Source organism: Cataglyphis hispanica, chromosome 14, assembly GCF_021464435.1.
Source record: "Cataglyphis hispanica isolate Lineage 1 chromosome 14, ULB_Chis1_1.0, whole genome shotgun sequence".
Taxonomy (NCBI): Eukaryota; Metazoa; Arthropoda; class Insecta; order Hymenoptera; family Formicidae; genus Cataglyphis; species Cataglyphis hispanica.
The window spans coordinates 742,084-755,138 of NC_065967.1; the positions used below are offsets into that span (position 1 = coordinate 742,084).

Here is a 13,055-nt window from a genome sequence, read left to right on the forward strand (position 1 = left end):
AAAAAGATTTAAAAAAAAATCTATAATAAATCTAATCAAATTTCTAATATTTATAATATTTCTTCAATTAGATCTTTTGTAAATTAAAAAATAGAAAGACTATGATGATAGATAGAATTCATTTAAAAAATGAAAAATTATATTTTATATTATTTAAAGTAATAATGGGTAAAAAAAATATATATTTGCATATGGTTTAGGATTTTATGTTATAAAAAAAATATAAAGGTATTGCTACGCTAAATTTATTTGTCTAAAAATATTTTATTTAAAAAAATACTTTATTTGAATAAATACAATGTAATAAGGAATATTTTACAATGATTTTTTTTTCTTATATATTTTTCTATTCCAACGAAATTATTTGTAAAAGAAAGAGAGACAAGTTTTTTACCCATTATGCATTTCCCAATATTCTTATATAAAGCAAAACGTAAAATAATAAATCACATAACGTTTTTAATATTATTATTTAAACATGCATAATATTTAATATTTTTAGCATATCATTAAAGTATTATTGATACAAGATATCACAATTAAAAGCTAAACTGATTATGTATATAATCAATAGTTATTAAATTATACTCTATAACGAGAGTACATAATATAAAAAGTTTAATTCTTTAACATTCAGACTCAGTTGTACGCAATCACAAGATAGTTTTTTTTTCTATAATTGACTATAACTAATTTGTAATTTGGAATATATATTATTCTGAAGAATATAAAATTGCTTTATGATAGTTATTATGAATGCAATAGGCAAAATATAAAATAAAAAATTTGATAATAATTAGTGCTAATAAAAAAATCATGATGGAGTATGACAAAAATATAGAATATATTTATCTAAATGTATCCTAAAACGTTTTAAATCTTATATTCTGATAGCTTCACAACCCAGATGCAGCATATTTTAAAAGTTTTGTGAATAACTGCGAAATTATAGTAATAAAAAAACATGTGTCGCAGATTATAGGATATATAAAAAAAATTACTGCCAATTTTTATGTATGATAGTATTTATCAAAGTAAAAAAATCTTTAATAAACATATAAATTATGGCGTTTGAACATGTTCCTTAAAGAAACATGTTCGAACGAATATTGAAATTAATAACTGGTTGATAAATATTGAATACATATTGTAGATAAAACTAATATTTACTTAAAGCTAGTCTTATAGCTCAAAAACATGATTTCCAAGTTCAAGTTTTTGAGTTATTATATTTATTATTTCTTTAACAATCCAAAAATTTGGAAGTAATCTTTTTACGCACTATATAAAAGACTAATATCACAATGATAGCCTTTTAACTATGACTTGAAAAACCTGAAAAACGATTTTTCCTTAAAATCAATAATAACCAGTTATTACAAAAAAGGATCATCTCTCTCTCATTATAATCTTTAATGTTAAATATTAAAGATTATATGAGATAAATTATGTCTAAAATATAATTTTCTGTCATTTATTTTCTTTTCTGAATTTTAATTTTTCAAAAATCAACTATCTCTTTAATCATCTCTTTAATAGTTCTTCGAATACTCTACAGTTACCTCGATTTTTGTCGAAGAAAATCGATTCCGAACAAAATTTCTTCGAAAAATCAGTAGTCAAAAAATATGATGATTTCAGTACTATCTTAATCACCAATACATCAGTCTCTTTGTATAAACTCTATACACTTATACAATCTATTATTAACGCGAAATTTTTTAATTCAACTTCTAACTTGGATTATAATAGAATACTGTTGTACATCATACTAACATTTAAATGCAGTGACACATATTTACTGACATGTATATAATATTGTAATTATGAGTTTATATGCATAAACACTATATCTCAATTATATATCTTACAAGAATATAAATTTTATAAAACTCTTAAATTGAGCAACTTTCGTTATTTTTTTGTATGTTCGCGCATAATATTCGAATATACACCTTTTTAAATATCTCCTATTCTTGTTTACGGCTAAATAAATGGAGTACATATGTCCTCACAATATATCATTCAAAAAGCTACACTTGCAATTATTTCTTATTTCTGTATATGGTAACAATAAGGCTATTAGAGAATAATTTTTATAACAAACTCGTGGATGGTTGATCTACTTCCGGTCGACTGTCCGGAGATTTGGGCATTTCCTGTTGCTCCTTTTCCATTTCCCATTCACTTTCCGGATCGGAAAATATATTTGCACTATTTAGTATTTCATCTTCTAACGATGCATCCGATAAATTTTCCATATCTTGTTGATTTCCATCGGTATAAAGAGACTCAGTAACAACTGCAATAAACGTTTATACGTTATTTATACAATCTATTTAACCTAATATTCTTCATTCAAGGATTTTCTCGATAGTTTTTAAATCAATTATTTTTCTTTAAATTAAGCTTTTTCTCTTGTGCTCTTTGTCACTATTTACATTTTCTATGATATTCAATAATTTATGCCAAGGAAAAAATGGAAAAAACCAAATAATTTACCATCATTGAACGTATGTTGAGATAACCATGTAGGTTCATCCCAGTCATCAAATTGGAGTCTTCTATTGGTATCAACTTCGTCTACAGAAAGCATAGTATGCGATTCTGAATCAGTTACATCGAAGATCTCTGTCACTTGTACTTTGTTGTTATCGTCCATATAATAATACGCTAGTACAGTATCTTGATCTGTATTTGTCTATATAATGAAAATGAAATTTATGAAATTTTTATGAAATTTAATCTTAATTTATTTTTATCTTTTAAATCATATATTTTAAATATATTTTAATACTCTTATTATTTAATACATACTTGGAAAATATTTTCGATAGTGTCATCCACTGTTTGTGTGATATCACCCATATTTATTACACAACTCGATTTGTTCGAGTCTGTCCATGATGGTTGTCTAAAGCATAATTTGTGTTAATTGTGATGACATCATACAATCAAAATATAACTCTACGCAATTGTCTCTGTTACTTACCGTTCGTTGTATTGGACAGACAAATTCAGATTTGTTTGTTTTTTATACAAAATATCTGCTTCCTCTATATTCTGTACATTATAAATATCTGAAAAAATTTGAGAATTTTGATTGAGAATTACTGTCAATGTATAATAAATTAATTGACTTATGCTTTAAGCAATATCAACTTTTACATATTTCATGTTTCAGATATTATGCATGCCTAATATATTGTATCATTACAGTTTTAAAATGGTTTTTTTTTCAGATTATTAAAAATCCAAAATATACGAACTCGGATCATATTCCATAATGTTGAAATGACACTTGATAGTTTGAGGCAATGGCTGAATGTAGATGTTGATCTTTGGAAACATTATACTCAATTGTTCTAAGAAAAATTTAGTTAATTCCACTAGATTATTTCTCAAGTTCGGAACACTCATAATAAATCTGAAATAAAAAAGATACATTTTTCGTTAATTATACACACATACAAAAAAAAGTTGTTTTAAAATATTATAGCTAATTATTACAAAAACAAATCTCTCGTTTGCAATAATATTTTCATTTACTCTGTTCAATTTTTATCTACATATTTTAGAAATATTCTACAATTTTTCGTGCCTCTATTCACAAAGTAAAATCGCAAATCATTTAAAAATTCTTATTATAATACTTTTCACGAAAGGTAAACAAAAATTTATAAGTGGCAACGTGACAAAATATATCTATGATTAAAAATAAAATTTCAGGCAACGTATGCTTTTTGAAAAAAAAAAAAATTAAATATTTTGGTGCAGATAAAGAAAGCATTAAGCCTGAGATTTTGATGTGCTTACCGAGAGCGTGTTAAATGCTTAGGGTGAGTAAATGTTCGTTGTGGGATATGTAGAACATTTCCGACTACTTTGTATTCCAAAGTGCGAGTTTCTACCTTGTTACCAATCAGACTATCAACGACATGCATGATGTTAAATACACAATATCACAAGCAATAATTAGGTTTGTGAAAATGCACTTTGATTAATTGAATGTATGTGGTATGCAATATGTAACACACTCTGTAACTCATGCAGTGAAATAAAAGATAATAAAACTTAAAATTAATAAACTATTTTAAAGAATAGTAAACTGATATAAAATTTAAGTATTATATTTATTAATAAAAAATATTAATTCACTAAAACAAATTTTTGATGACAAGCGAGATGGCATGCAACATCTCTCTCTCTAAATAGAAATCAAAGATATTAGATTTAAAATTAATATAATATTAGATTACACATACGTGCGCCTTAAAAACTAAATTGTTTCGTGTATGTTTCGTTAAGCGGGTGCATTTATATATACATACATAATACATATCTAAATAGTTACTTACTTTGTGATGGTGGCGTACATTACATCTGCCGGTAGCGTGCAGGGCAAACTCAACAATGATAAAAGTTTCATACTACGATGTTTGAACAGCCAATTAACAAGCCCCTTATTGGCAGAGTCTATAGCATCTTGGAATATCGTCATAACGGTCTCAGGCAAATTAGCTACTAATGCTTCCTAAAAATAATATAGGCTCTCTTATGCGTATATTTACATAATAATATAAAATAAAATATATCAAAAAAATATGAAAATTTAAGGTTGATTAATATGGATAAAATTGAATTTGAATTTCGATACAAATTCGATGTATACAGCGAATAATGTTATTGAAAATATTATTACATCGTGAGCCTTACCTGTCTATGCATCTTACATTCTAGACATTCCGGGTCATATTCCATGCTATCATCGATTGTTTCCTGAACTATATACGTCGATTGTATCGCTAGACATCTCGTACAGTTTAGCATATTGTTACGATGTAAAAACCTCAATGCATCATCAAATCCTTGCTTGCACATATTCGAGAGAGTCTACAAAGTTAAAAAAACAAATGTGAAGTTATATCTGTTGAATTTAACATAATTGTATGAAATATCAAAGAATACAACTAAGATTTTGGTTTTACCTCTGTTTTAGGTGGAAAAAGTATTTTCGTGAACCTGTATATATTTTGTCTAGAGAGCTCTATGCTTGTATTGGCAAGATTGACCTACAAAACACGAGTAATAATTAAAATTATTGAGATAATCAACAGAGACACACTCATTAATTGTATAATTTATTATCAAATTTTTTTTCTTTTAAGCAAAGAATTAGTTTATTAACACGAGCGAGTACATACATGAAAAAGTTGAGATGAAATATCCCTGGGACAGATATCGCTTTCTCCGCAAAATGGACTAACAGTAATCGTATTTTCGTCAAGCGTAGGAAGATTATCGCTGAAACCACCGTCCATGTATCTGATGCCGTGAAATCGCGGTGGCAGCAAACCGGAAAAGAACGGTACAAACGAAGTAGCTAGTAGAGCCTGCAAAAAAAAAAGAAAATATTAAATATAAAATAGTGCAAATTTTTACACATCATCTATTTAGTTTAGATCTTTTGTTACAGCAGCATGAATTACTATAATACAAGTATTGCTGAATTGTCTTACTTGCAATAAGTCTTCCTTGGAATTAAATTGCGAGACAATCACGTTCTTTCCGTCATATACTCTCGTCATAGAGATATGCAATTTGCCATTTACACGAATATGAGCATCGTCCGGTAGAAACTAAAATAAAAACAACATTCATTTTACATTATATTACAACAAATAATGTAATTTTAATAATCTTTTTACTCTTACTTTCCGCAAGTTCTCCAGCAAAAAGTGTTGCACATCGAAGGATGGACTGAACGGTCCGAGCGTGTGTTGTCGCGCTTCGCCTGCCAGACGTAATACATTGCTAGTCATCTCTCCTGAAAAAAAAAAAGAAATAATAAAACGATCGTGTGAATGAATCGAATTTATTACAGTCTCGGACACAAATATTTAAAAATTTCACACGATAATAATCTACTTCATGTTATAAATGATTAATACTTATATGTATATAAAAAATGTTAATTAAATATATTAAATATATAAATGTTTACCCAAATTTAATTCAATGATCGAAATATACTTGTAATTTTTAATAAATATGAAAAAGGGAACACTCAATATAAGATTAAGATCGATAAGATATTTATAAGATAATGTTAGCAGTGCTTATCGATAAAGCGTCAAGTAAATAAATAGGATTTTGAAAAAATCATATTCAAAGTTTTAGAAATTATGTTCACACTATGTTCTTATATACAAATTTTTATAAGTATTTATGAAGAATCTTTTCCCAAGATTAATTAGTCTTTATTGTGTGCACATCATCCATCATCTGTTTATTAGATAAGCAGAAAAAATATATAAACATCAATGCAAATTTTATGATTCATTCTTTTGATTAATATCACTAAGAAAATATTTGCTATCTATTCCAACTCCATTTGTTAACCTTTCTGAATAACTTTTCAATGGGAGACTTCTTAATAGAATATCATTGATAGTATATGTTTTAAAAACATATCCAATCAATATAATAATTGAAGATTTATATTAAAGAATTAATTTATAAGAAAATAATGCCTCGATAAAATTGAAATAATCAAAAATATGCAAAATTACTAGAAGCAACGTCTTTGATTTTGGTGGAGAGATAATGTTGGGAAATATTCGAAGATATATGCAAAGAATGCTGTTTTTCGAGATACGCGTGCCAATGACGTTATTGTATATCGTGATATCCGTGATGAGTCGATAAATAAAGATAGATGCGTATGTCTATTAAATTTATGCAACATGTAACGATAAAGTGTTATCTTTCTTTCTATCTCTTTGACATTTGCTCCAAAATAAATTTAGAAACGAGTCTACGTCAGAAAAGTAAGAGCGATAGGAAAAGAGAAAAAAATATCGTTGTTGCTCTTCCGATCGACCACGCGGTAATTTTGTTGAAATAATGCTTCGTAATCTTTTTCTTTCATATAATTCTCTCAATGAAATTATCGCTAGTAAAGTCGCATCGAATATCCGCAATAATGTCCACAACAAAGAGATCTCGCAAAGCTATAATTTATGTCGAGAAATTAATTAGATACGATATGATGCAGAGTATACTTAGTAAAATTACAATATTTAAAATAGAATACACATATATCTTTGCTGCGCAGAAATACAGGAAAACGTGAAAACAACGATTGTTCCAATTTAAAAATAAAATGAGCGATTAGATACGATAACTTTTCTTCAAGATCAACTTTCATTATTTTGTTTTTCTCGTATTTGTTTTCATATGTTCACGCACAATGAAGGCGTTCAAACTTTCAAAAATGCTTTGTACTCGAGTGTTTTTTAGTTAAATAATTTGTGCATAAATTTCAATTCTTCATTTATGCACAGCTGTTGCGTATGACGTATCTTGCCGATAAGCACGCGCGTTTGCCTAAGATACGTTTAAAATGCGACTATTTTAATGAGCTTGATCTTGAGCCAAAAGAGAAGAGCAGCCTCTCGCTCCTAGAATGCGATTTTGAATTTCTCAATAACCGAAGAAACATAGGCTGAAACAAAGGAGCTGATTACGAACGAGGCAATAAATAAATAATCGCCCGAGGTTATCAGATGATGTGCAAACGTCATGTTAAGCGGTCGCTGAGAGAGCACGCGAACACGTCAGCATATATCGCCAGCTTAGAGAACCGATAGAAACAGCATCGCTTTGTTCGCCGTATCTCATGCTCGGCTATAGATACCCACACGAATGAGAAGATTCTCTCGCTGACGTCACACGCGGATGACAACTGGGACGAGATTTACGTTGACATTTTACGCCGTGCGATTAATAATTATGCAGCGTGAAGGAGAAGGGGCGAGACATGTTTCGACACACCAGGTAATTATATCTTCATTCAAGATGAAAACGGAAGTTTTTGCGACGTTTCGTAAATAATTAGATAATAATTGTTGACGTTAATTGAACGATAAGGATAATCGACAGCTGAGTAAACAGAATGATTTCCGCCAATATTCAACAAAGTGGAAGTAGATATTTATTTAGTTCCTGGAAATAATAAAATCTTGAAAGGCGCACGCATTGCAAATCGAGACATCTTTGTTTCATATTTTATATTTTTCGATTTTGAAGATAATGTGTATTTTTTTCATTTTTATTTTTAATGCTAGCTGATTGGATTACGGTTTATTCGCAAATATATTAACAATTATAAATTTTAGATACATAAAAATTAATAATTATGCGTTATGTTATATACGCAAGACATATCGAATTACAAGAAATATTATAAGTATCATAGATGTCACACGTGTGATATAGGAATAAATAAATAAGCGAATTGAATGATGAATGAAAATAGAGGAAGAGAGAATAAGAGGCAATTGAATTGTATATGCATGAAAGTCAATGCACTTATGGACTTATGGACACATTCACCGTTAATGGGGCCGTTATTTTACATTGCTATAAATGTAATATCTTCCTAGTCTCATTATATATCTTTTAAATCTGCCGTATATTGATAAAAATGATGCCCGGAATTCTGTCCCAAATTCTAAAGAAATTTTTCATCAGTAATTCAAATCCACTTAGATCTAGCTATCAAAAAAAAAAAAAATGTTCCAATGTTAAGAAATAATTTATTTTATGTAGACAAATCGTGATATATACATATGATTCATTTTTTATTAATATTTCGTAAGATATAAATTATTATTTTTTATCAAAAGAGATAAGTGTGCAAATTTAAATGCACGTCGGATCAAAGTGCATCGATAAATGTTGCGAATCTAATCTTTCTCTGATCAATGATATCAAAAAAAGAATCTTAAAGTTAATTTCACGGCGTTAATTCACGACAAAGGTTATTTGTCAATACATTCGCGAAGATATAGAAGATATGTCGAATGGATGCAAAGTTTGTTATCGCATGTGAACAATGGCACTTAGCAATCTGCCATTACGTATCAGGTCGATCAACCTGCGTGCAAAGATATTGATTTCTAGACTTTAGACGTTAATCCTTGAATAAACATCATTCGAATACACGTGTCGAATGCACGATGTCCTTGGCTCGCGCGACTGATGTATATTATCGATATCGGAAAAGAAAAGAAATCTATATCTCCGCGAAGGCATTAATTTCGCAATCACAGTCACATTATACCGATCGATCATATGTCAGTCTTTGAAATCTGTAATTATGAGGAAAAAAGAAACTAATCCGTCAACTCGAGCAAGAAAGCGTTACGATTTATTTGTTCCTAAATGGAAATATGAAGAATGACTGAAATGTCAAGCAGTTAAATTTTTCAGTTCTTTTTCGTAATTCCAGCTGACATTAAAACGTGCTCGCGAGGCACTTAGTTGTTTTCGCACTGTCGGCATTGACCGACTTTATTTTCGCGTCATTTTACAGTGCATTGAAAAGACACGTAAAACATCTCGTACATTGTTAACACGTGTAACGAGCATTCTTTCTATACGCGATAAAACCGATTAATTTCTATACGCGATAAAACCGATTAATATTCATGTTTCCTATATAGATTCACTAATTCATCTCGGGCAAGATTTTTTCTTTTCTTCATGGATCATACTCGATATAAATACCATAAAATAACAATCTAGTCTATCAAGTGGCAAATAGTCAGATAATCAACGCGGATCATTGATAATTACCCTTATCGCGATATACAAACAAATTTTGAAACTCTATAACGTTATGCTTGGAATTTCCGCGTATATCTTGCATATCTCAACGCGTCACAAATAACAAATGAAAGATCTCGCAATTCTCATTGATAACGAACGACATTCTTTTAACTCTTTAGTTTAGATTTAGATAACTAGAGTACATCGCTAAATCGATGAATTGCGTTACTTTCGATCAATATCATCGAATATCATCGGGATTGTGTAACGCGATGGAAAATCAAACGGCTATTATTTATATCGAGAATTATATTTTTCGCAATAAACGTGTACTTGTAACCTAGTTCCAGTGACACCGATGCGCATATCTAGGCGAGAGAGTCGACGAAGAGACAGCATCCAACCCTTTCACCAATGTTTATTCTCTGATTCGCGTCACTTGACCATGATTTTGATCTGCGCTTGAGAATTATGAAAACATATTTGTCGTAAGCTCATCGACTAGTTCGCTTTACATTATAACACATATTCGTAATGTTATATGGATAAACTGACCTTGTTTGTGCATCGCGATTTAAAATCTGATGAAAATAAAACGCAAAAAGGAGACGCAAAAAGGAGACGCAAACTAGAGATTTAATTATTTTCAGCATTTTAATATCTAAAAAGATCGCGGTTTAAAATTAATTTATCTTGTTTAAATTCCTAATTTCTATTTTATTTACAGACTTGCGACCAACTAAAATATCGCGAAGTCATTATCTTAAAAATTATTTCGATTTTTGCGAGGAAAATTAATTTCTTTTTACTTGTCACTTGTCTTTTTTCACATTAAATATCCATGTATGTGTATGTGAGTTTTAATCACATTCAAAAATACATCTCTCTTTCTACAGTTATGTATGTATCAAAAGTCGAGTGGAATCCGCGTGTGAAACAATAAATCAAAGCTATTATGAGCAAAGCAAATAGACAGCTGTGTTTTTACACGTGCTAAAGTCTACCGAGTTAATTCTCGAATGGGTCATCCCAGCATTGTCTTCCTCTCAATTGAATATATATTACGTCTCTAACAATGAGATAATACATATAACTGTAAATCATCTTGTTTTCGTAATTAGAACTTACGCAAGACGACAAATGCCACAATGCTTGGCCTCGCTATTATGATCACATCCGTCTAAAATGATTCATAAGCTCGCTACATTATTATATACGTATGCAATTATATAAGTAAAAAATACTTATGTAAATCTTCGCTTGCGGATCGCCTGAATAAAATATGATTGATTATGTTAATTTTTGCGACTATTCTATTTTTCAAATGTATAACAACGCTCTCATGATGCAAAATAATAAATCTATGAAATAAATAGAAACAAAACTTAAAAGTAAATGTAAATAAAAATCTAAAATAATATTAAAAACAACTACAAAAGAAAAGAACTCTTATTTTATTTTTGATTTATATAATTACATTATTTTAAATGTATCATGTTTATCATTATTATAAAAGAGAGGAGCAAAAGATTAGATTCAGATTTCTTAATTTAAATTTAAAAAAAAATCAAAAAACAATTGATTGATTTTGAAAATCAAAAACAATTGATTGATCCTTGGGGAATCTTTTTGGGAATTTGGATATCTCTTTGGTATTTCCTTTAGTCATTTTTTTTCTTTTACAAGAATGTCCAAGGATCTGTATTCATGTTTCCAAATTTTTTCTTTTTTCTTTTCTCGCTTATAACACGTAACTGTTTTTTTTCTCTCTCAAAAAACTCGAATATTATTTTCCATTTAAATATTGCATTTTCTACAGAAACTTTTAAAAATTATCGTAACTGCATTCTATTATTTCGCATCAAAAAATATTTTAAGAAGATTCAAATTTCTTTCCAATTTATTATTCGACGAGGTATTAAAAGGCATTTTCCTAATAATTTAATTTTCACATTTGAAAAATCAATAATACTTGTAAATATATTATACCATTGTAAGAAATTTACTGAAAAAGTGAAATATAAGATGCATTTAAAAAAAAGCGCAAAATTATTTAATAAGTCAATTATATGCAAATATTGATATCTCGAATAATTTCGTAATACATTTTCGTAGTACAATTTTATAAAACAGAAGAGATAAAATAGCGTAAGTCATTGGACGGTAAATTATAACAATGTCCAAAAATAGGGTATATAAAAAAATATAATTGAATTTATTTTTTGTAAAGAAGCTAATGGCGCAAGAAAAAATATATATATAATATATGAAATAAAAATAATATCGACGTAAGTGTTGAACTTGAAAAAAAAAAGAAAAAAGTAAGTCTTAAATTTTACCTGCTAATTCTACACGTGGTTTCTCTGTAAACTTATCGAAAAAAAAAATACTTTACGTGACCAAACAAGAGAGGAAGACAGGAATTCACTCACCGAGAGGCAGGTCGCAAAGCAAGGAGCACGCGGCGATAGCACCCGCGGACGCGCCGCTTATTTTATTCAGCAGCAAATGTGGCGCGTACTTTTTGAAGCAGACCGCCACACCGACATGGTAGATGCCGAGGAAACCGCAGCCAGCGAATGATAGATTCATGTCGCTCTCTTGGTCCTCGTTATTCCTCGTTATTTCCTAATAACGCGTCGCGCGATGACACTGTCCGTTGTCTCCGCGTCGTCGTTTATCCTTTCTGTCTTCTCGATCCTCTCGTCGCCAAGAATCGCTGTCCACGACGGTTACCACACGACGAGTCGCGTGGTGTAAACAAAACGGAATGCGAAAAGAAAAAAATCGAAGACACCGGAAATCTCGTCCGTCACTTCCGTTCGACGTGCGCGAAAAAGAACGTTTCTTTGATCTCCTTTAAATTCTGCGCGACGTGCATATATTTCGTATATCAGCGTGCTCGTTATATCGTCACTTGCGATACGCGAGAGCGATGCACGTGCTACGATGGTTGACCGTATTCTGTCGACGTACGGGCAACAGAACAGCTGTTCCTGATTAAAACCCCCGTGCGCGGAAAACGGAGAGAGAGAGAGGAAGAGACACCAATCACACGGACGACGTATATAGATGCGGGAACACATCGACGGCTGCAGCGATAGCGCTCTACGCGTGACGTAAGCATTCGCACGTGACGTTCGTCGCGCGACTGGTCAGCGTCGGTGGTGTGGTTCGTTGGTCACGCCCACAAACTTCTATTATATTATAATGTAATATAATAGATAATAAAAGTACAAAACAAAACTGTGGTCACACTTTTTGCATATTTGATGCTACGCGTTCATAAAATATATTACAAGTTAAAAACAAAGCACAGTCTCACGATATATATAAATAATATTACATAATATATACATATAAATATAAATATAAATATATATATATATATATATATATATATATATATATATATATATATATACATATATTTACATGTA

At 29.9% G+C, this 13,055-nt stretch overlaps 1 protein-coding gene across 1 annotated transcript; it reads right to left on the reverse strand.

Moving 5' to 3' along the window:
• Window positions 1-244: 244 nt before the first annotated feature.
• Window positions 245-12,805, reverse strand: LOC126854456 (1-acylglycerol-3-phosphate O-acyltransferase Pnpla3). The gene is made up of 12 exons (XM_050601226.1): window positions 12,048-12,805; window positions 5,715-5,827; window positions 5,520-5,639; window positions 5,205-5,393; window positions 4,989-5,072; window positions 4,717-4,893; window positions 4,359-4,534; window positions 3,270-3,427; window positions 2,993-3,080; window positions 2,818-2,914; window positions 2,503-2,701; window positions 245-2,302 (listed from the first exon to the last, which is right to left on the reverse strand). The coding sequence occupies exons 1-12, from the start codon at window positions 12,205-12,207 to the stop codon at window positions 2,097-2,099; spliced, it is 1,767 nt and encodes a 588-aa protein (XP_050457183.1). The 5' UTR covers window positions 12,208-12,805; the 3' UTR covers window positions 245-2,096.
• Window positions 12,806-13,055: the final 250 nt, after the last annotated feature.

Coding starts and splice junctions, on each gene's coding strand:
- LOC126854456 (XM_050601226.1), bottom strand. CDS start 12,207: ATGAATCTATCATTCGCTGGCTGCGGTTTCCTCGGCATCTACCATGTC. Junction 5,394..5,519: donor CCAAGGAAGACTTATTGCAA/GTAAGACAATTC, acceptor TTTTTTTTGCAG/GCTCTACTAGCTACTTCGTT. Junction 2,702..2,817: donor CTATCGAAAATATTTTCCAA/GTATGTATTAAA, acceptor TTCATTATATAG/ACAAATACAGATCAAGATAC.